This window comes from Talpa occidentalis, unplaced genomic scaffold (genome assembly GCF_014898055.3).
Source record: "Talpa occidentalis isolate TD23 unplaced genomic scaffold, MPIMG_talOcc4v2.1 talOcc4.11, whole genome shotgun sequence".
Lineage (NCBI taxonomy): Eukaryota > Metazoa > Chordata > Mammalia > Eulipotyphla > Talpidae > Talpa > Talpa occidentalis.
Genome location: NW_023601104.1, coordinates 50,646,639 through 50,671,440, shown reverse-complemented (window position 1 = coordinate 50,671,440; position 24,802 = coordinate 50,646,639). Strand labels below are relative to the sequence as shown.

Genomic DNA, 24,802 nt, shown 5'->3' with positions numbered 1-24,802 from the left:
TGATAATCTCAAACATGGAGGATGCTTCTGATTCTTCACAAGGGGTTGCTCCATTAATTAATAATGTAGCTCTCCCAGGCTCTCCGCCGTCTCTTCCTGTATCAGTGACAGGCTGTAAAAGTCATCGAGCAGCCAATAAAAAGGTAGAAGCGAGAAGTGAAAAGCTCCTCCCAACTGCTCTTCCTCCTTCGGAGCCGAAAGTAGCTCAGAAACTTCCCAGGAGCGCGGAGAGGCGGGGAAGTGGCGGCGGGACGCGTCCCCCCGCGCGGAGCCAGGCCGTGGCAGCGGGAGCAGCGGCCGCCGGAGGCGCGGAGGGGCCGGCGAGAGGCGACCCCCGGGGAGCACGGAGCGTCCCCCTCGCTGCTGCGGAGCTGAGGCGGCGGCGAAGCGGCGGCCGGCGTGCTCGCAGGTGAGGGGCTCCGGGTGGCCGCTCGGAAGCCGGCCGGCGCCCGCGGGGCCGTGGGGGCGAGCGGGGGAACAAAGCGGAGCGGCGCCGGGGTCCGCCCGCGGCGAGCGCCCTCGCGGCGTGGGGCCGGCCGGCTGCGCGCCGAGCACGTTGTGAGCCCGGCCGCGGCGGCGGCGGCGGGCCGGAGTCGGCGCGGGGGGAGGGGGCCGCGCCGCTCCCGCACCGCCCGCCGGCTGCTGGGCGTCCGGCCCCATTGTGAGCCGGCGGCCGGGCGTGCGGAGGTGGGGCGCGCCGGGAGGGCTGGGGCGGCTGCGGCTCCGCGCGTTCGACACCCCCGGCGGCGGCTGGAGCGCCCTCGGCCCCGAGGCGGTCGCGGCGCGTCAGTCACACAAAAGGCGGTCGAGCTCGCCCCGGCGCGCGGACCGGCCCACGCCGCCGCCCGGCGCTCCCCACCTTACCGGCTTTCCTTTCCCTCCAATTTTGATACAGGGAAGCGGAGCCGGCGCGGGCGGCCGCGGGTCGGGGCGAGCCCGCGGGCGGCCGGGAGATGCCTCTGCTACACCGAAAGCCGTTTGTGAGACAGAAGCCGCCCGCGGACCTGCGGCCCGACGAGGAAGTTTTCTACTGTAAAGTCACCAACGAGATCTTCCGCCACTACGAGTAAGGGCCGGGCCGGCGCGGGGGGGTGCGAGAGGTTGTGGGGACTCCCTCCCCAGCGCCCTTTTGTCTCTCCTTTTTCTCACCCCGGGCGCCTGGCGGGGCGACTTGAAAGTGACGGGTGGCCGCGGTCCCGCGTTTCTCAGCCCCTCTCCCCCCGCCCCCCGCCGACCCGGTGGCCGCGCCGGGCCCCGGGGCGGCCCTGTCGGCCGCGGCGCGCGTGGGGCGAGCGGGCCGGGGCTGAGGAGCTTGGGGGTCCCCGCCGGCGGTGGGGACCGCTGCTAGTCGTGGCTGCCGCCCGCCGGGGCGGCGGAAACTCCCTGCCTCGCCCCTCCCCGCCGCGGCCACACGCGCGCTCCGGGGCCAGTTCCGGGATCCCCGCCGGCGGCCGAGGGGGATCCCCTCTGGGGTCAGCGGCGCGGGGCCGCGGTCCCCCTGCCCGAGGAGGGAATCCCCGCCCCCGGGGGCAGGAAACGGCCGCGCCGGCGTCGTTTTCTCGGTGGAGAGTTGAGCCTGACGTTGGGGCGGCTTAGGGTAGGGGCGGGAGGGGGCGAAGTTGAGATTCGGGGAACGAGGGGACTTCGCGGCGGGCGGCGTCGGGCGCCCGGGACACCCGAGGCTCCTCCGGCGGCCTCCTGTCCCGCACGGTTAGGCCTCGGAGTGTGCGACGCGAGCCGTGCGCTCTGTCACCGCCTCTTGGTGACTAACTCCCGGCCCCGGGGAACTCGGCGTCTCCGCCCCCGGGAGACCGGGTGAGGAAGAAGTCGGGGCCGAGCCGGGGTGGGGCGGGGCGGGGCGGGGGCGGGAAGGCGTGGGGAGAAACGGTATAGAAGGAGGGGGGAGACCGGAGCGCTAGGCACCCCTGATTTTCACTTTCGCGTAGCTGGAGGGCGGTGAGGGAGTTGGGGGAGGGGGTTAAGGCAAGTTCAACTCCAACCTCCGCCAGTCTCCTCTTTATCCCCCCGCGCATGTGGGCCGCCTGACATGTGCCACTCGCTATTGTTTTGATAAGAATCCGGAGCTGCTGCTTGTGCAGTTGCAACCCTTACATTTTCAGTCCCTCGCCTGGTTTATCCCAAGAGATCCCCTTCACCTGTGACACCAAACAACGGGGTGTTTTTAGAGGTGTGTGTTTAAACAGGATCGCCAAGTGAGAACCTCAGTTGATCCATCATTGAAACAACCAGATCTTCCTCTTTCTTTTGCCTTATTCGCTCCTCTTACAAGAAATCCCTTTGTGGCTTACAAACCAAGTGTTACAGCGCCCAAATTGTGTAGAAGGCACCTTTTTCTGAGCAGGGGTTTGAGGGTGGGAGGGTTTTTGGGCAAACTGTGCACCTGTCTGAGAAATGAGTTGTGAAGTTCGAAGAGTCATTTTCCTTGGAGCTTGTATTTTAAGTATGACTTCTTTTTCTTCCTCTCCACAGAAAGTTACACGTAAACATGTTTTATCTAGAGAAGTTTTTTAGCAGACAGTACTTTTAAATAGGAGTGCACATCTTACCTGCTCTTGTACAGACTTGTTTTGTTACTCAAATAAAGTTCACTCCTCTAACTGCTTAAGTGAATTGGATTAGGTAACATGACCAGAATGATATCTTATTTTTTTCAAGTTAAAATCCTTGGTAATAATTCCGAATTAAAAAAAATTTATAAAATGCCAGCAAAATAGGAAATAAGCCTAAATTTCAAACTTTTCTCCGTTGATAATAATCTTTATCTTTTTAAGAGGAGGCTCTTCTCACTTTAGAAGGAAGAATGAATATGTCTGTTATCCTTTTTAAATTAAATACTTTCAGTATACTGTTCTTGATGAATTAGTCTTATGGAGAAATCTGAAATGCAGTAATGAGATTTTTGGTATTTCAGGCCTGCCCACTTTCCATTCATAATAAGGAACTACCTCCTTTGCAATCTTAAATGTATTCTTAAGTTATTGGTTTTTGTTTTCTCTGTGCTGAAGTGTTTGGGTTTTGGGAAATTACAAGCATTTGGGAAGGCAATTGGAATGGAAGCAAAGATATTTAATCATTTACTTTGAATAAAACAGAGCAATCAGTGTTCTTAGGCAATAATCTTCATGACTTTGAATTTTCAAAATCGGAAGACTGCCCTCTTAATTTGTTAAATTTTGGATTGTTTACCTTTTCTTTTAGATGATTACAAGAGAAATCTCTCCAAAAATTAATTTGTGGCAGATGGTATATAGTGGTCTGCAGTATTATGGTTATCTGACCTTTGGCATAGTCTGGACAAAACCGTTAAGGAAACCTCTGTTTTCACTCATTCCTTAAATCACTGATTGTTTGAAGATTCTTTAAGTGCATTGTATTAGTCTGAAGAATGCTATGCTCACCTATTTGCTCAGGTTTTTGATTTCTCGAATATAACTTTCTCTAACCAGTCTCAGATTTTCTACCTTCCCAACACAATGCAAAGTAACTTCTGTTTCTCACTCTGGTTATTTAGGTTACCAGTGACCTTTTAATTGCTAAATAGTTTTCTGTCTCTATCTTATTTGATGTTATAGCCTAACACTTCCTCCTTTGTCCTTCTAGAGAGCAGTATCACCCCCTCCATTTTATGTAGTGTAACATCTGCTATTATTGCAATCGTGCAATGTCTTTGTTGCCTCACGTTTTCTTTTCCAAGACCTTGAATTCTTTGATAAGAGGACTATGACCAAGATGGATTCTTAGTGATTATATGATACATACTCCTTTATTTTGTTTGTTTGAACTATATTCTTTTTAACTAATTGCTAACTCTTGTTTGACCTGCTTTCATAAGTAAAGGAGACACATTAAAAATGGCACAGCAACTATAAGCAAACATATAGCTAAAATGTATAATTTGGTCTCTTAAATTAGATAAAAGTTTATTTGTAATTTGGCTAGCTCACAACGATTCTCTTCTATTTGGCAGTGGATTATTCAAAAAATGGAATAGTCAAGTCCTAATACCAGCGTCTGTAGATTTGTGGAATAGGAAAGTGATTTGTTTTATTACCCAATAACTTCTAAATAAAATCACTCAAGCATTTAGACCCTTGGGATAGGAATATATTTCCTATGTTTGAGTGACTTAAACTTTTCATACAAAATATAGTGCTCTCTTCCAAAATCAATGACAGACTAGCTTATATGCCAACCTGGCTATCCAGTGAAAGGGGTTTAACTAGTTCATAAGGCATCCTGTTTTCATTGTTCATCAGTTCTTCACGTGTTAATTCATTCCTTTCAGCAGCCCTCTTTTATGGACTAGGAAGCTGGTGTTGGCGTAGGAAGAGTGAATCTAAGATCAATGTCCAAATTCACATATCTAGCAGTTAGTAACACTAGAATTATTGCTCACCAATCTAGAGTTTATATTCTTATTATCACATGGTGCTTACCTATGGGGAATTTTTCATACTATTTGTTGAAATTTTCAGAAATATACCCCAAGAGCATAGGGGCATTGCTTGGCATTAAAGCTGGCTGCCTAGGTCCTTTCATGTCTGCCCACATATTTGACTTCTTTACTACACCCCCAAATGATTAAGCTCTAGATATTAAATGTGCAAACCAGAATACTTTCAGCTTACACTGGGAAAAAAAAAATACCTTGAGTTTTACCTTTTTCTGCTTAACAAGCTACTAAGTTTGTGTTGATGTATTTGTTTTTCAAACAGAATATGTATATTGTATTCTAACAGAGCACTCTAAAAGTGACTCAAAATAACCACCCATTTTACTTGCTCTATATTCTGTGAATTGCCACTTTGGTTTCTGCTGGTCTCTACTCACACACTTGGATCCAGTCAGCTGGAAGGTTGGCAAGACAGGATGGAGTAAGAGATGACCTCAGTTATATGTCAGGGACCTCAGCTGGGATGACTTTTCTGTATGTGTGTGGTTTATTCTCTCCCCCAAATCCTCTCCTCCCCCCCCTTATTGAGGTGTAATTGGCAAATAAAATTGTAAAGTGTTTAAAGTGTGCGACATGATTAGTATATTGAGATAGATTTTCTTTTCATGTGATCTCTCATCTTCCAGCCTAGGCTGCTTCACATGCTGGTCTCAGGGTTCCAAGAGGGTGAGAGTGGATACCTCTCATTGTCATTTCTTTGATAGCTTTATGAAAGCATATCTTCAAAGCCAACCCAGATTCAAGAAGTAGTTGTATTCCTTGGAGAGAAGAGTAGCAGAGTCATACTGCTAAGGAAGCTATTCACCTTTAGTTCTCTTTTGCAGTAGTCTACCCTTAAGACACAGTTGATACAGGTTTTATACTTGGCTCATCCTGAGTGGATTTTGGGTGTTTGCTGATAATCCTTCTGTAGTTAGTGTTTCTGCCTCCCTTCCCATTGCCAAACATTCTCTTTCAAGATTCTCAACATTGTTTCTCTGTCCTGTGTATTCTGTGATCTCTCTGCAAATATGGTACCTAAACAGTAAGAACTGACACTATTTATTGAATACAGTATGCTGAGCATACTGTATTATTACTTTATTTTGTGAATTAACTTAGAGACCATTCCTTTTTTTTTTAAAAGATTTTATTTATTTATGCATTTTAACCAAGCTCAGAGAAGTTTTGTAACATACAGAGTCATTCTGCAAGTGATTAAGGTGAGATGCAGACACGTTCCTTTCTCCTTCCCAATTATATGTGCCCTTTATCTGGATAAACATAAAAATTAATGTGGTCTGCCAATGAGAATTTATTTGTGTATATATATTTTTAAGATTTATTTATTTATTTATTTATACAAGCACTGGGTACAGTCAGAAGTGCAGGAGGGTGAGAGAATTCACCAGAGCCAGAGCGGGGAGCAGAGCAGGCAGAAGGACCAAAGTACACTGCTGAGGGGAGCAGTGAGCGGCAGAGGAGGTCTGCACGCCATGCGGGACCCTCCTCCGGTGGCCGGAGAGCAGCCAGGGATCGAACCGGCGCCGCACAGGCTGCGGGCAGCTTCACAACCCAGCACTCAACCGCTGCGCCACCGGGGAGGCCCTGTTTGTTTATATTCTTGACACTACATCTTGGAGAGACTTTGCAGAGCTGAGATAATTTTTTCTTTTAGTGAGAAATGAATGTATGTCTCCAACATATAGAAAATATTCTATATGTTTGAAGAATATAGGGAAAAAATATAGAAAATAGAGATGAGAAGTTGAGGAAACCCTCTTATAGAGGTAGTATTTGTGTTGGCCTTTAAAGATGGAGATGTGTCGATACAAAATGGGAGAGAAGTGCATTCTAGGCAGAGAATACTGTAGGGAATGTTTTCTAAGCAGAGGAATTTATATAAAAAGGCACAGAGGTGTGAATTTGTAGTTCACTTAAAATTTGCCTTTTTAATATTTTTAAGCTAGGACTTTTGTTTAACTAGTGTAATGGTCTACCTTTATTGATTTCTACTTAAGGTTTTAGTCTCTGAGTATTAAAAAGCTTTATTCCCATTCAACACTTTAGTGTTATCTGCTGATTTTAGGAGCCCGCCTTGCATGTCATTATCTAAATCTGTCTGAGGCAGCATTAAAATGCAAAATAATATCTCATTAAATTGTCTTTTTCTAACTAAATTTTATATTTTTAGTTACTTGCACTCTTACCTGATTGTATGTATGAATAAAAGCAATAAATTTTTATTTAGCCTGTCTTTTTTTCTGTAATATAAGGCGTGTAAGTGCCATACCCGTGATGACCTGACCTCCTGCTCTTGTAATGCTTTCAGTGAAGGAAATTGTTAGAACAACCCATGCTGTCTTCTATAGATGATTATTTTTCTAAGTTTATAAAGCATACTTTCCATTTCTTGTATACCATGTGCTGTTTAAGTCAGGAATTATCTTAGTTTTTAACCTATGGCTGCGTTTCTCAGTTATACTAATTATTTTGTGTATAGGGGAGTTTGTTTATGTACCTTTGTTTTTTTTTTTGTGTGTGTGTTTTTTTTAAAAGATTTATTTATGCATGCAAGAAATGGGGGTACTGGCCAGAGGTGTGATGGGTGAGAGGACTCATCAGAGACAGATTGGGGAACAGAACAGGCAGATTAACTGAAATACACTGCTGAGGGGAGCAGCGGGCGAGTCAAGAGAGGTCTGCTGTGCCATGTGGGTATCTCCCTTGTCGTGGATCGAACTCCTTTTGTAGTGGCTGCAGATAGCTCCATAGGTTGCATTTTTAACCACTTGCGCCCGTATATGTCCCTTTGATCATTTTGCTTAATATTAGCTTGTTCTATGTCTGATTAATACCATTTAGTAGAATACACTTTGGTCCAAAACTATGCCTGAAATTGTATTTGGTTCTGATTTTTATATTACTTCATTCTTAAATTTATTCTACTGGGTTTTTAGTTTTCTCAACACACAACAAATTAACATTAAGTTTCTGTTTATTCACCAGAGGTTGACTTTATGTTAGTGGTGAGTTCTTAACCAGTATTCAACCTGGTAATTTAGAAGCAGTTTTTCATTATAAAGAACAGAGGTTGTCCAACTTTTTCTTCAAAGGCTAGATAATCAATATTTTAGGCTTTGCAGGTCACAGGTTGTCTGTTGCACCTACCCAACTTGGTAGATGTAAAGAGAAAGCAGTCATTGGGCCTCCCTTGTGGCGCAAGGACTTAAGCACCACACTGTGAAGCAATCTGCAGCTTCTGCAGCACAGAGTTCAATCCCCAATCCCAGGCCAGCCAGGTAGCAACCCACATGGTGCAGCAGACCTCTTCTTACTCGCCCACTGCTCCCCTCGGCAGTGTATTTCAGTTAGTCTGCTTGTTCTGTTCCCCACTCTGTCTCTGTGAATCCTCTCACTCCCTGCATAATCTCTGGCCTATACCCCAGGTCTCGTATGCATAAATAAAAATAAATATTAAGAAAAAAAGAGAAAGCAGTCACTGGTAATACCTAAAGATATGGCTGTGACCGAATTCCAATACAATTATAAAAACAGGTGCATGCCTGGGTTTGGCCTCCAAGCCAATACACTATGCCCTTTTCCAGTAAAGAGAATTATTAAATACTATGTATTTTATAATTTTTGTCACAATAGTAAAATGTGCTTCTTGTAAAAGTTTCAGCATTTTATATAGTTATACAGAAATTGGAGAGGCTTATATCCTGCCCTTTCAAGTTCAGTATTAATAAAATCTGTATGCATTTGTATGTATATAAAAAATGGCTGAAGAACATAATTACAGAAATAGTAGAGAGTGAAGTTATGTAATATTAGAGATGGTGCTACCCTGGGGATGGGGGTGGTTATGGTGGTGATAAATAGGGAGAAATAGCCCTTGGGCTTTTTCCCCTTACTTTAAAATGTTCAGTGTAGTAGTGTGCCCTGCCTCCTCTCTCCTGAAGATAGATCTTTTTGTACAGCAAGGGTATCTGTAACTACTACTTTGTGGAGTAGATAGGCACAAAGGAAACAAAAAGCACAGACTCTGGATGAAGGTAAAATGTGGGTATGGAAAGGCAGCTAGACATCAGTGGTTACTATCTTATTTTTCTGGCAAGTAACACATTTAGTAGAGGTTTGTGGCACTTGTGCCATTGCTCTTCTTGGTATTTTAGACATTGTTAACTAATTTAAATACCTTTTATTGCAACTCGCTTTACACTGACCTACCATAGAACCAAATACCCATAGACTACCAGTTTCCCAGACTACCAAATGTTGATCTGCTATGACTAGAGTTGTGCTATCCAATATGGAAACCACTACTTGGCTGTGATAGTAAAGAACTTGAAATGTAACTTGAGCAAGATGTGCAGTGAATACACAATACATACTAGATTTTAAAGAGTTAGCTAAAAAAAAGGTTAAAATTTTCAGCATTTATGTTGCATGTTGAAATGAAATTAGGATATATTGGGTTAAATGAAATTAATTTCATTAGTATTTCTTTTTAAAGAAATGTGACCACTAAATTTTTTTAGTTGTATGTGTGGCCAGCATTCTATTTCTTCTAGCATTGATTTAGAGACTGGTTAATATGTAAGATATCTTGATTTGAAGTATATTTGTCTTAAGTAATGCTAGGAATAGTTTAAATTATTGGACGTATAACTCAGATACATTATGTATTAACTCTTGTCAGCTTTGAATATTAACCTTGGTGGAGCAAGGGATTAAATCGCAGCACTATGAAGCTATCCGCAGCCACTGCAGCACTAGTTCAATCCTTGGCCAGGGAGCTGAACCAGACCTCTCCTGTCTCATGCGCTGCTCCCTTTAGCAGTGTATTTCAGTCAATCCGTCTGTTCTTTTCCCCATTCTGTCTCTGGTGAATCGTCTCACCCCCGACACCTCTGGCCTATACACCAGTTCTTGTATGCATAAGTAAATCGTTAAAAAAAATTTTTTTTAATGAAGCTCTCTAAGTGAACCTACAGATTTAAACAGTAAAATTTTTGATTATATAAGACAGTTTTCAAAGTATGGCGATTCTTTCATTTAATTCTGCACAACTGATAACCACCTATTATGTCTGTTGCTTCTCTCTTAGCTAATAATTTATCTGACACAGATTTTCTTGCTAGAAGAACCAGATTGTGTTCATCTTTTTTCTCTCTGGTATTTCTTTCTTCAACTCTATTTTTCCTTTTGGGCCTGACTCTTAATGCCACTTCCTCCAAAAAAATGTTCTGGTATTTCCTGATCTTTTTTGCCTGCCTCCTCTTCCCTTCCACTAAATTCCCACAGGATATCTGTCTCTGTCTTATAAACACTTTTTATTTTGTATTTTACTGATGTGCATCTATAATCTCCTCTATTAAAGAGTACATACTTCAAAAAGTTCTCCTTTGTACTGAATTAGAGTCATGTAATAAGACTTACGCATACTATCTTTTTAGAGCTCATTTATGTTAAAGTACAATTCATTTCTCTTTCCATGGATTTCTTTTTTTTTGGTTGGTGGTGGTTCTACAGACAAATATATAAGTAAAAATTTTTTTTTTTTAAAGATTTATCCATCCACACATACAAGAACTGGGGTATAGGCCAGAGATGTGGGGGGTGAGAGGACCCACCAGAGACAAGAGTGGGGAACAGAACAGGTGGACTGATGGAAACACACTACTGAGGGGAGCCACGGGCAAGCCAGGAGAGGTCTGCTGCACCAGGTGGGCAGCTCCCTGGCCGGGGCCCGAACTCATGGTACAGTGGTTGCAGACAGCCCCATAGGTTGCGTCTCAACCCCTTGTGCCACCAGGGAGGCCCCCTAAATAAAATTCTTAATGGAATTACCCTAAATCATCTTTAGAGATCAGAATATATCAGAGCTAACCTATACAGATATATTAATCAGGAAGATGGTAGAAGGAAAAAGGGATTTCAGGAAAACGTTTACCAACCATATATGTTTGTTAAATGTAATTATTGAAAAGTACACTAAAGTATAGAGATGAGAAAAATATTTACCCATATCTTACCACTTAGAGGCGACCATTATTAACCTTTTGCATATTTTACTTTTTCTATTTAAAAAATATTACCCTGGGGGGAAAATATTGTAAAATAATGCAAGTACATGCTTCTTATAACAGTTCAAACTCATTATGAAATTTCAAACAATATAAAAATTCCTTTTTCTTTTCCATTCCCTTTCTCCAGAGGGAACATCTGTTTACAGTATTTGTATAAATATACACATTTTGGTATTGTAATTAGTATAAATGAGATTGTATTATTCAGTGATTTAAATTTTTTTTTACTTGATTTACCTTAAAAATTTCCATATTTAGGGCCTCCCCAGTGGCGCAGCGGTTGAGCGCTGGGTTGCGAAGCTGCCGGCAGCCTCTGCAGCGCCGGTTCGATTCCCGGCTGCTCCCCGGCCACTGGAGGAGGGTCCCACATGGTGCGCAGACCTCTCCTGCCGCCCGCTGCTCCCCTCAGCAGTGTACTTCGGTCCTTCTGCCTGCTCTGCTCCCCGCTCTGGCTCTGGTGAATTCTCTCACCCTCCCGCGCTTCTGACTGTACCCAGTGCATGTATAAACAAAACAAACGAACAAACAAACAAATAAATAAATAAAAATGCCTCTATAAAAAAAAAAAGTTAAAAACATTTAAAAAAAAAATTTCCATATTTAGGTCTCTTGGCATTATAGAAGTGACTAGGTAGAATTTTTGCAAAGAGATAAATGCTCATGTTAAACACTGTCAGAGCAGAAAAGCAGAGTAGAATGCAGTTGCTGTTACTTGATTTTTGTATAACATTCCAAAAATCTTGGGCCTCCCCTGGTGGCGCAGCGGTTGAGCGCTGTGGTTGAGCGCTGGGCTGCGAAACTGCCTGCAGCCTCTGTGGCACCAGTTCGATCCCTGGCCCCCTGCCAGGGTCCCACATGGCGTGCAGACCTTTCCTGCCACGGCCACTGCTCCCCTCAGCAGTGTATTTCTTAGTCAGTCTGCCTGTTCTGTTCCCTGCTCTGGCTCTGGTGAGTTCTCTCGCCCTCCCGCGCTTCTGACTGTACCCAGTGCTTGTATAAATAAATAAATAAATCTTTAAAAAAAAAATTCCGAAAATCTTTCATTCTTTTCTAGGTATCTTTCTTTATTCCTGCTTTTTTTTTTTTTTTTTTTTTTTTAAACACAAGTGAGAGCATCATATCTTGGTAAGCTTTTACTTTCAAAAGATACAGGAGGGAGTCAAACTGTAATTTTTTTTTGTATTAACATGTTAAAGAACTCTACTTACACTGTTTAATGACTATGATTTTTTATTATGTGAAGTACTATAATTTACTTAACCTTTCTCTTTTGTTAGGTGCTTAGATTTCTTCCACTTATGTTAAAGTCTTTAAAAATTCATAGTTAAGTGCTTGAAATGACTCCAGTGTTTTGACTGCTTCCAAATAAAGAGCTTAAAAATTAAGAGGAAAAGAAAGGTTGAGTTTTTCAGTTTGACTTGACTCCCAATTTCAAAACTGAAAGAAATTGAAGTTCAATTTTGGCTGAATGTACCTTTCAAATTGTAAAATAAAAACATCTAGTCTAAATATATTTTTCCTTAGGTGTGTATCAATATGTAAGTTGACCAGTTAATCAAACCCTTATTTGAGTTTTACCGTCTATGTAAAATTTTTCAATAAAGCCACAGTCCTTTATCATATACAGTTTGTGAAATGATAGGTAATGGATTTTTGCTTTTGTTTTTTAATCAGCGACTTTTTTGAACGAACCATTCTGTGCAACAGTCTTGTGTGGAGTTGTGCTGTGACGGGTAGACCTGGACTGACTTATCAGGAAGCACTTGAGTCAGAAAAAAAAGCAAGACAGAATCTTCAGAGTTTTCCAGAACCACTAATTATTCCAGTTTTATACTTGACCAACCTTACCCATCGTTCACGTTTACATGAAATTTGTGATGATATTTTTGCATATATCAAGGATCGATATTTTGTTGAAGAAACTGTGGAAGTCATTAGGAACAATGGTGCAAGGTAAAGTACTTTTAATTTTTTTCTTTGGTACACATACATTCATATTGCTCAAAAATCAAAACTTACAAAACAATAGAGTGAGGAAGCTTCCATTTTTTCCTGTCCTGCAATTACCTTGTTACCCTTCCCATAGGGAGCCCTCTTGTTAGCCTTTTATGTCTTTTTCCAGAGTTAATTTTTTATGTACAGCACTTAAAACATGTAGCTAATTAAGCATATGCACACCACTTGCCCCTTTTAATGTTAAAAGTAACATAGGACTCCATACCTTTTTTCACTTAAAATATCTTTTATCTTTTCACCTAAAATATTTAACCCACCTTCCTTCTCTTTTTTATTTACTGTATACATTCCATTATATGGACATTCCATCTTTATTGTATACATACCATTATATGGACATTCTGTCTTTATTTAAGGATAAAGAAAATATTGAAGATATATACTGCTCCCTCATTAAGTTAGTTAATAGTTGAAATATGCCTCTCTTGCTGGGTTACAGTAGCTATTTGATGAGAATTGAATTTTATATACTCCCATGGAATTCTCTTTTACCCAGATCTTCAAGAAAAAAGTAGGTTTTTCATATAAGAAAATTTAAAATGACATTATCTGTGTTACAAAACTAAAAATTAAAGCTTTTTAAAGTTTTAAGCTTTTATGATGGAGTCATTAGTATTTATCATTAGTCTTTATTTGCATTAAAAAAATTTTAAAGCCTTTTGACTTTGGGGTCAGTGACTGAAATAATGTCTGGACTTTCCCCCCCTCTTTATTGTTCTGAATGCAAAAATTTTCTTAATTTAAAATTTAGCAGTCAGAAGTTATTTTAAATTATGTCCTTTATTATGTTATTTTAGAGACTCATGAGCTTATATATAACTTAGTGTCTTAAATTAATGCAATCCATTTTAGTTACTAAATGCTATTCTACACAAATCCTAAAAAGCAAGAGATGTTTATATTAAGCTCCAAATTTGTTTGGATTCAGTTTGGGTGAGGAATTGAATAAATTGTTTTATTTTGTTTTTAATTTTTTTTTTGGTTGAAATGATGGTAAAGATTGAAGGATTTTAACATGGCTTGTGATTTTTGAAAAAATAGTATCCTTATTTGGGGAGAGAGGGGAGCAGGGATCATTATGTCACCAGTAATATCACCAAAAACATAACTAGTTTAGACAAGGATGTTATTTTAAATACTGTTTTAGAGTACATTTTCTGGTTTTTAGTGAATATGCTTAGAAATAGTGATACACTTAGAATAGTGGGTCCTGTTTGGGAATCAAGACAATTTTTTCCTCCTCAGAACCATTGTTTTTATTTGACTTAGGACAAAAGTATGTTCTAACTTACATAATCATTCTGATGTACTAACTTCTTTAACATTAGCAACATTTCTTAGAATAAAAATGTGGCTCATTATTTTTTCTGTTGTATCTTAAAAATGGACTTCAGATAGTTATTTTGTTAACAGTAGTTGACTGGTGTGCTGTTATTAATAGTGTACATAATAGAAATGGGAAATCTGGGATTTACAGTATTATTGATTATTCATTGGGAACCATACCTCTCTGCTTACGAAGCTTTTAAGTTGTAAAGTATAAGTTGTTATCTATCTGAAAAAATTTGACATTCCATTTTCATTAATATATACTGGTCATTCTTAATCTCTGTGTAGGAAAGGAGAAATTGTGGGTGATTCTGAATTTTTTCTTTCAGTAACTGGGTATATGGTAGGATGCAGAAGCCTTAGGGAGTAATATTATCAGAGTCTAGCTACCTTTCCTCTTATCTCTGGCACAGATAATTTTGATTTTCTGATTTGTGTTTCTCAGACATGTTACTGAGGTGATTCATGAGTGCCATTTATAGACTAGACACTTGGTTGGGTACTGGAGCTATGAAAAGGATTAAGATACTCTTTAATTAGAGTACACTAATGGGCAAGAGAAATGTAGACTTGCAAAATATTTAAAAAATAAATATATGAATGAAGTAATTCAGGAGCATCCAGATCCAGAGTGCTGTGGAGGCGAGGCTGGATTCCCTAGACTCACACTGACAATGAATATTTTAGTCTTAATCTCTGCTAGATCTGATCCTGTATTTAATTTTCTTTTTTTAGGACCTTTGCCCATTTTTCTTTAACCTTGTTACAGACTTGTGAAAACTATTTAATACTAAGTAATGTGCAGTAAATATAAAAGAATTTTTAAGGTATATATACAATTAATAAATTAATAAAGAATAAAAATATCAAATTTATACATTTACCACTTGGTTTTAATGGAATACTTTAATGTTTGATTTTTTGTTTATGATTTGAGAAAGTTACTAATTTCTGGTTTTATGGACAGCAGAATAGTGTGATAATAGTGTCTAGGCTTTGGAGTCAAACCAGTCTTACTGGACAATGACATTATTATGAAATTATGAGAGTGTGAGTCTGTGTGTGTTTGTATTTCTCTGGGTTGTACACATTTTGAATTGTCATGTAAATAGAATATAGTAGGGTTTTACCAGCGGAATAATGCTGCTGTTGACCCAAAAGCTCAAGTTAATATTTTTCTTCCTTTTTTTTTTTTTAAAGATTTATTTATTTTTATACAAGAACTGGGGTACAGGCCAGAGGCACGGGAGGGTGAGAGGATTCACCAGAGGCAGAGTGGGGAGCAGAACAGGGAGACGGACCGAAATACACTGCTGAGAGGAGCAGCAGGCGCAATAGGAGAGGTCTGCCGTGCCATGTGGGGCTCTTCCCTGGCTGGCGGGGTATCGAACACGCGCTGCAGAGGCTGTGGACAGCTTCACAGTGCTGCGCTCAACCCGCTGCGCCACTTGGGAGGCCCTATTTTTTCCTTCTTTTATTGACTAGTTTTTTTATTGAAAATTATAATTCAAGCCTCACTTGATATTTCTGTAACTTTAGATCCTACACACTTATCCTGCACACAACCTTATCCTTCTACCCTTTTCACTTAAATTTTGGTTAAAATAACTTTAATACAGAAACCTGCCTAACTTGACTAAATTTCCTTTAGTTGGAATTATGCCTTCACCCCCTAATTACTGCCTTCTTGCTGGCAAGTTATTTAACATCACTTATCTCTCCTTTGGTACTTATTAGAGTTATTGTGCAGATTAATTCAAATGCTTTCTGTAAAGTGTCAAGCACACAGCACATATTCAGTAAAAGACAAGGAAAAGTCTTTTCTCCATTTTGATTTTTGAGTTTTCAATCATGCCAATATCCTCTTTTTTTTTTTTTTTTTAAAGGCAATGTTGTGTTTTATTTTATTTTTTTAAAGATTTATTTATACAAGCACTGGGTACAGTCAGAAGCGCGGGAGGGTGAGAGGATTCACCAGAGACAGAGCGGGGAACAGAACAGGCAGACGGACGGAAGTACACTGCTGAGGGGAGCAGTGGGCGCGGCAGGAGAGGTCTGTCACACCATGTAGGACCCTCGCTGGTGGCCGGGGATTGAACCAGTGCTGCAGAGGCTGCAGGCAGCTTCGTAGCCCTGTGCTCAACCACTGCACCACCAGGGGAGGCCTCATGCCAATATCCTCTTAACGGTGTATATTAATATGGGGAAATGGCTTGGCCTGGTATTTCTCATTTGGAATGTTCTAGACCCCAAGGAATATGTGTGTCTTCTGACTTCATATCTACTTCTGTAACCTCAGTCTTGAGGTGATGGTGGTGGTGGTCCTGGCATTCGTTAAGGGGTAGTCAAGGGCAGGCCCAGCTTTGTTGATGAGAGAATCTCCAGGTTGAGTTACTGTGGTATGCCTGTTGATTGTGCCTGTGACCTTTATAACTGGCGTGAGGTTTATCTTTTGAGGCTTGCTTAGAAAATAAATGGATTTCTCTCGGTGTCTGAGAAATAGTGGGCTCTTAATGTCTTCATGGCGTCTAGTAGTATGAGGTATCTGTACTCCTACATGCTCCTTCCACTCTTCGGCCTTCACAAAATGTGAACTTTAAGGAATTTGCCTATACAACGCACACATTGTGTCTCCCTCTACTTTTTTTTCTTAAATGAACTGTTGAGATACAATTCACATACCATAATTCTACACATTTAAGGTGTGCAGAATTAAGTGGGTTTAGTATATTTACTAGGTTATGCTACTGTCACCACTACCTAATTTCAAAATATTTTCATCACCCCAAGAAATCCAGTATCCATCTCCTCTCAGCTACTGGGAAACATTTAGTCTACTTTCTCTCTCTATGGATTTGCTTATTCTGGACATTTGCATATAAATGAAATCATAAATATGTGGTTTCACTTATATTTGTGTTCAAGATTCATCCATGTTACAGCATCAGTATTTTATTTGTCTTCTGATGTGTGGACCTATCACATTTATCAGTTAAGGCTACTATAAATAATGCTACTATGAACATTGGTATAAATTTTCTGTGTGTGAACATGGTTTTCAATTCTCCATACCTAGAAGTAGAGTTGCTAAATCACATGATACTGCTATGTTTAGCATTTTGAGGAACCTCCAAACTCTTTTCCAAAGCAGCTGCATCATTTATATTTTTACAAACTCTCTACTAATAATGTACGAGTTACAGATTCTCCACATCTTTAGCAACATTTATCATTTTTATTTATGTGAAGTATCTCATTGCAGTTTTCATTTGTGTTTCTCTAATGACTGATTATATTGAGTCATCATTTCATGTGATTACTGATCATTTATCTTTGGAGATATATCTACTCTGATTCTTTACCCATTTGAAAATTGGGTTATCTTTTTAGTATTGAGTTGTAAAAGTTTTATATATTTCTTTTTTTTATTTTATTTTTTCTTTTCCTAAGATTTATTTATTTATTTATTTATTTATACAAGCACTGGGTACAGTCAGAAGCACGGAAGGGTGAGAGAATTCACCAGAGCCAGAGCGGGGAGCAGAGCAGGCAGAAGGACCGAAGCACACTGCTGAGGGGAGCAGCGGGTGGCAGGAGAGGTCAGCGCCCCATGTGGGACCCTCCTCCCGTGGCCGGGGAGCAGCCGGGGGTCGAACCGCTGCCACAGAGGCCGCGGGCAGCTTCGCAACCCAGCGCCCAACCGCTACGCCACTGGGGAGGCCGTATATTTCATATTTTTTAATACAAGTCCCTTGGCAGATCTTAAGATTTGCAGGTATTTTCTCCCAATCTTTGTGTTGTCTTTTCATGTTCTTAATGGTATTATTTACAGTGTCATCCTTTTGAGGATGTTTTTAATTTTTGCTTCTACTTGTCAATGAGCAGCTACCTTTTGTTTCTATCTCTGTTGGTGTAGTACTTATCAGTGGCCCCAAAGACCACTTTATAAAGGTTTTTATACCAAGTAGGATTATATTTATAAAAAAGAACATGCTGAGTAACAAGAAACAGGTATGTTGTAATAATCAGTATTAACATTCTGGATCTTCTCCCTTCAGTATTCTTACTGTCTTATTTACTTTTAGGTGGCATCCCTTCCCCTTTGTTTTTGCATCTGATGAGTACAGATTAGGAGCATCCTGCCCCACTAAAATTTTCTGTTTTGAAATAAGCAGTCAGCAAGTATCAGTGAGATTCTTCTGGATCCATTTGTCATTGCTATGGCAGAATGAAACAGCTGAGTACTTGACTGAGATAAGGGAAACTAAAGCCAACATAGTTTAGTTCTTCACCCTCCCAAATCCTGATTACCAAGCATCTTGCCTGCCATTTGTACTACTCTTTGTTCTCTGCTAATACCTTGGAACCACAGAAATGAGAAAAGGATGGTCTTGAGAAGTGAACACTAAACTGGGAATCAGTCTAACAATACCTAAATACGTACCAGATGTGTTGTGTGCACATTTTGTCAGTAGGTAACAGTCAGGAATTTACTGTTTCCTTTTATGAGGAAACAGAGATCTAAAGAAATTAAGTGATTTTCTTTTGGTAATCATTCAACATATATTTACTGGCCTCTTGCTATAGATGTGTGTTCTTCTTGACACTGAAAATACAGTGATGAACATAACAGTCATTTAGTTTCCATTACAGTCTTACAAATAGTAAATGTTAGGATTTAAATTTGGAAAGGGCTGGTGCACAAAACAGTTTCTTTCACTACGTCATTGTTTTCTTGGTTTTCGGTTCTGCCATTAATGATTAGATGCATGGGTCTGAGCAAGTAATTGAAACTCTTAAATTTTAGTTTTGTTTTATTTTTGAATGGATCCCTGTCTTACAGGGTTACCTCACAGGATGAAATGATATAACGACTATGAAATTTTTAAAGCTGTGTTAAATAGTTTTGCCACTAGACATAGTTATCTTGTTAGTATTTGAATGTGTTTACTGGGGGTGATGCAGTTTTACATTTTTTTGTTTTGACTTGTTTTGAGAGATGTGTAGCTAAAGTAGCCGCCTATACCCTAGTAAGTTAAAGTCAAACTTCCCTCTTGCAAATTTCCTCTGAAAGTAAACTCCATAGTTAACAACTTTAATGTCTTACAAAGACAGTTATTTGTTTTTAAAGGTAACCATCCCACATTTGTATGTTGCCATTTAAAAATGTGTACAAGCAGATTTTAAGGCATCTAAGTCGCACTTTACTTTATTGTTTTCTTTTTAACAAGTGGGATAATCATTGTTTAATGAAGGGTTGGGAGAATGATGAGCTAGAACTCGTACTTGCATAATAAGCCCATCTTTTTGGAACATTAAATCCAGAAAAGGGAGGTAGAATCACATACCAAATGAACATTAGACTGCTGAATCATCATTTCATCTAAAGTTAGAACAGAGAATTTGAATAACTGAGTCAAAATGCAATTGTGTTTGGTTATTAAAAAAAAAATACAGTGGACTTTGGGCAACCTGTTTTCACATATTTTATCAGCGTAGAAAAGATGTTGTGGGAGCTCAAAGAGTTCGCAAGAGATGTGAAGTAATAGGTTGGAGAAAGTACTTCTAAAGTAGGTATTCTAACAGCACCAAGAAGTGGCACTTGATAGCAAAGGAAGAGATGGAATAAACATTAACTACAGAGTATACAGGGCTATGTGTAACTCGGTAGTTTTAGAAGATATTGCAGAATTGAAAGTATGCTAATTTATTGAACTTTTCTTATGTGCTAGGCAGTATACTGTATGCTTTCATTTTAATTATCATGATGTTGATGGGTGACCCATAATTTTCAAAAAGGTTATATATGCTCTTGCTATTTATGCAAAGGAGCTGAAAGTTGAAAAACCTGCCTGCATGTTTATAGCAGCTTATTTCATTCTGAAAAGAGTACATATGGTATGAGTCCAACTATATGACATTCTAGAAAAAGAAAAACCATGGAAGCGGTAAAAAGATAGTGGTTGCAAAGGGTGGGAGACCAGGGATTAATAGATGAAGCACAAAGAGGGTCTAAGATAGTGATAAAAATACTCTATGATGCTATATTGATGGATACCTTTAAGTATACATATGTCTCCCCATTGAATATGCAACACCAAGAGTGAACAGCAGTGTAAATAAACTATGGACTTCTGTGATAATGATGTGTGTATATAGGGTCATCTTTGTAACAAATGCACTACTCTGGTTGGTGAAACTGATAATTAAAGAGATGCAGGGGTGGGGCAGAGGACAAGGAGTAAGTATATGGTAAATCTCTTATATCTTCCTATTCAATTTTGCTGTGAACCTAAAACTGCTCCAAAAGCTAAAGTCTTCCTGATCCACTCATCTGTATTTGGGCACATAGGTTGTTTCCTTAGCTATTGTAAATAGCATTGTGATGAACACAGGAGTTCATATAGCCCTTTGAACTAGTGTTTTTGTGTTCTTCAGGTTTTGACACCTGAAGGGGGAGATTTATATCTATAAACACAAATGATATATACCAATACTATCTTCAATAAAAAATTGAAAAAAATAAATTCTTAAAAGTTACATGTTCTGGGCCTCCCCTGGTGGCGCAGCGGTTGAGCGCTGGGCTGCGAAGCTGCCCGCAGCCTCTGCAGCACCGGTTCAATCCCCAGCCGATGGAGAGGGTCCCACATGACGCGCAGACCTCTCTTGCCGTGCCCGCTGCTTCCCTCAGCAGTGTGCTTCATCAGTCTACCTGTTCTGCTCCCCGCTCTGGCTTTGGTGAATTCTCTCACCCTCCCGCACTTCTGACAGTACCCAGTGCTTGTATAAATAAATAAATAAATCTTTAAAAAAAATTACATGTTCTACTTACTAAAACTAAAACTTGTAATTATTTTTGCTTTTTTCCTATTAAAAGATTTGTATATATCAGACAAAAGTACAGAAAGTAAAGTCTCAATTCTGTTTACCAAATGCTCACTTCAGAGACAACCACTGTCAAAAAATTAAGGCCTAGTTCTTTTTCTCTTTTATACTACACTAACTTAAAAAATAGCAAGTAGTAGAGAATATTTAGCAATATGTTAAATATATTTCAGCTTTTCCTCAGGAAGAAGGCTTTCATTTGGCCAACTTACACTGCTGACCTCTTAAGGTAAAAATTCTAAGTTCTTAGCCAAGGCAAGTCCTAATCAACATATCCAAATTACTGTTTCCATTCTTTAGTTCCTGATTACCCTAATACTGTTCTATATTTAGAAAATAAAGGAGCTACATTGTACAGCTACTGTTTCTTTGAAACTCTATTAGAATAGAACTAGCTTCCTTAGATGTTATTTTTATTGTATGTTAGAGAGACCCTGACAAACAACCTAATTGACTCATGGATTGATTGTCATTGCAGGTTTACCAGTTAAAACTTGAGATCTTTGTTTACTTGCATAATAATAGAACTTAGAAGACTAGCCTGAAAACCCTTTTTATACCCTAGGTATAAAAATCCCTAAATAGACTCAAAAATAAAGGAAAACAAATTTGTTTTCTTAGCATATTAAATTCAACTAACATGTAAATATTTCTGTGTGGATTCAGTTACTTCACAAATAGTTAAATGAAGTTAAGATTGAACATATAACTTATCTTCTAAGAGCCTTATGTTCTAAGAGCCTTCAATTACATAGGTTATTAGGAGCATCTACCTAATGCCTTTCAAGCCTTTGTTTTTAATGTTGAGGGTGAGAGCAGTTAGCTTCTATGGCAACTTCTTATGTTAATAGCAAATGAGAGAGTTGGTTGATCTTCACCAAGACTTATAGTTATTACTGTGTGGATATTATAGTAAGAAAAACTGTTAAAAAGTGGGAAGTAAATTGAAGTTAACCTCTTCTCTGATTTAAAAGGAAATTAAATGTTTAGTTCAATTTGTGTCCCTTGAACTGGTTAAACAGGTCAGAATGGTAAGCAACAGAATGGTAAGGCAGAATAGTATTAGTTTTGGAATTCTTAATTCTCTGTTGCAGGATAATATTGGAGAATAATCTCACAAAAGAGGAAAGACTATATATAAAACAACTTCTCTCCTGAAATCTCTGTGGGATGTAAAAGGGAAACCCATATCTGCACAGTTATTACACAGGTCTGAGATACTAGTCTTCTGAATAAAATACCTCTTCTCTGTGTTTTTCTACTACATGTTCTTCCATTTGACCAATATAAGATCACAGTTTTTAAATACTTTTCTTGGGTCTCCCCTGGTGGCGCAGCAGTGGAACGCTGGGCTGCGAAGGTGCCCACAGACTCTGCAGTGCTGGTACGATCCCGGCCACTGGCGAGGGTCCCACATGGCACGCAGACCTCTCCTGCCGTGCCCTCTGCTCCCCTCAACAGTGTATTTCGTTGGTCTGCTTGTTCTGTTCCCCGCTCTGGCTCTGATGAATTCTTTCACCCTCCCGTGCTTCTGACTGTACCCAGTGCTTGTATAAGTAAATAAATAAATCTTTAAAAAATAAATAAATAAATACTTTTCTCATAGATACTCTGAATATTTTCTGAGAACAAGATAAATTGTAGTTTGTTAATTTTCTATATCCTACCTTAAAGTGTGGCATATAAGTGGAATTCATTTTACTTATCTATGATTTGAATTACTATTTTTATAGCGTATAGACTAGTTTAGCTGTCTTTCTTGGGCAAACAGAAGCCATACAAAGATAAAAATTAAAGGATGAGCAAGAGAAATGACATAGTGAAATAATTTAAGTTAAAGGAAAAGGAGTAGTTTTTAAAAATCTACTTCTCACTAAGCCAGGCAAAATCCTTTGTTTACAATAAAAATAATCCCAGGAAAGTAATTCTGAGTAAGGATCCGTATGCTTCTTAAAAATAAAGAACCAAATAGTAAAATATTACAGACTTTGTAGTCCATATGGTCTCAGTTGTTGCCACCCAACTCTGCTGTGATATGCAAAAACAGCCATAGATAATATATGAATGAGCACGGCTATATTCTAAGTAACATTTTATTAATGAATACTGAAATTTGATTTTATTTTTAACCATTAAAAAATGTTTAACCATTCTTAAAACAGCGGCGGGAAAGAGTATAGGGGACTATGATGATGGTACACGGGTGAATTGGTGGTGGGAATTTCATGGGGACTATACCCAAGAAGATAATGCATATGTTGTATAAAAATGAAGAACAATATAAAAATATATAAAAGAAAAAAATAAATTAAAAGCATAGGTCAGTAAACCATTCTTAACTTAGAACTTACAAAAACCAGGCAGTGTGTTCAGTTTGGCCCTTGGGTCATAGTGTGCTGACTCCTGTTACAGAGGAAAGATTACTGCCTAAATAATGGTTGTAGAATAAAATTATCTAGGACCTTCTCATTTAGAACCTCAAAGTATGGCATGCAGAGGGACATGGTGGGTTTAGGGGGTGAGCCTTTGGATCGAAAGTGACTTACTAGTTCTGGAAATCTTCTTTCCTGATTTGTAAAACTGAAATAATGTCTACAGTCATGGTAGCTCTATTCGTGAGCTTTTGTTACATAATATAGCCACCTTCAAATTTAGTGATCAAAATCTACAAACATGATTTGTGGTTGACTGGAATGTTCTTATGGTCTCGGCTTACTTTCTGGGATTGAATTGCCTAGGTCCTATACTTTAGGATGGTCTTACTCACATGTCTTTGGCCTCTAACTGGGTGACTGTTTTAATGTGGCCTCTCATCCTCCAGGAGGCTAATCCAAACTTGTTCACAGGGTGATAGTTGGGTTTCCGGCAGCAAGAGGGGCAAGTTCCAGTGTGTAAGCACACTTCAAGTCTCAGCTTGCTCGATGTTTGCTAGTGCTCTACTGATCAAAGTAAATCACTTGAGAAAAGCCAGAGTTAATGTGGGAAGGGACCTGGGAGGAGTTATTCAATGGAGGTGATTAATATTTGTTAATAGCTCAGGATAGTGCCTCATAAAGCATTCAGTAATATTAGATCCTGCCTACACTGGTCAGAAATAAGAGTGTACCAACTGTGATGGCTTTTCTTTTTATAACCCATTTACTTATTTTCTTATGTGATAGTCATTGCTTTTCAGAGTTTGCTATATATGTCATCTTGGGAAATGACAATATTGGTAAGCTTTTGAGAACTTTATGCAAGCATGGTTCTAAGACTTTTACTTATTTAATTCCCTCAATAACCATTTGTGACAGGTATTCATTTGCTTATTTTGCAATTGAAGAGGTTAATAAATAAAAACTTGCCCAAGGTCACAAGTAGTGATTTTTTTTTTTTTAAGATTTATTTATTTATTCATACAAGCACTGGGTAGAGTCAGAAGTGCGGGAGGGTGAGAGAATCCACCAGAGCCAGAGCAGGGAACAGAACAGGTAGACTGACGAAATTCACTGCTGAGGGGAGCAGCGGGCGCGGCAGGAGAGGTCTGCGCGCCATGTGGGATCCTCGCCGGTGGCTGGGGATTGAACCGGCGCTGTAGAGGCTATGGGCATCTTCGCAGCCCAGCACTCAACCCCTGCGCCACCAGGGGAGGCCCCAAGTAGTGATTTTTTTTTTTTTTAGGATTTTATTTATTTATACATACAAGAGCTGGGGTACAGGCCAGAGATGCGGGGGGTGAGAGGATCCACCAGAGACAAAGTGGAGAACAGAACAGGCCGACTGACTGAAATACACTGTGAGGGGAGCAGGGGCGAGACAGGAGCGATCTGCCTTGCCATGTGTGTTTCTCTCTGGCTGGCCAGGGTTCGAACTCATGCTGCAGAGGCTGTGGATTGCCTCATAGTGCAGTGCTTAACCCCTTGCACCACCAGGGAGGCCCTAGTGCTTCTTTTTGAAGGAATAGATGAGTGTGGGGGAAAAAAACCTCACTAAACAATAATACTTCACAGTATTTTTAAAACTTGTAGTTGCATGTACTTATTGA

General features: G+C 40.0%; 2 protein-coding genes across 2 annotated transcripts in view; one reads left to right on the top strand and one right to left on the bottom strand.

Annotated features, from left to right (window-relative positions):
- The first annotated feature begins 311 nt into the window (after nt 1-311).
- On the top strand, nt 312-12,521 carry LOC129144934 (bromodomain adjacent to zinc finger domain protein 1A-like). The gene is made up of 3 exons (XM_054689850.1): nt 312-409; nt 896-1,066; nt 12,223-12,521. Exons 2-3 carry the CDS (start codon nt 954-956, stop codon nt 12,503-12,505), a joined length of 396 nt encoding a protein of 131 aa, XP_054545825.1. The 5' UTR covers nt 312-409; nt 896-953; the 3' UTR covers nt 12,506-12,521.
- A 3,653-nt stretch (nt 12,522-16,174) lies between these two features.
- LOC129145408 (uncharacterized) overlaps nt 16,175-24,802 on the bottom strand; it is a 37,233-nt gene continuing 28,605 nt past the window's right edge. The window contains exon 4 of the mRNA XM_054692873.1: nt 16,175-16,471. Within this exon, the coding sequence (XP_054548848.1) occupies nt 16,175-16,471 (297 nt within the window). The remainder of the gene's footprint in view (nt 16,472-24,802) is intronic.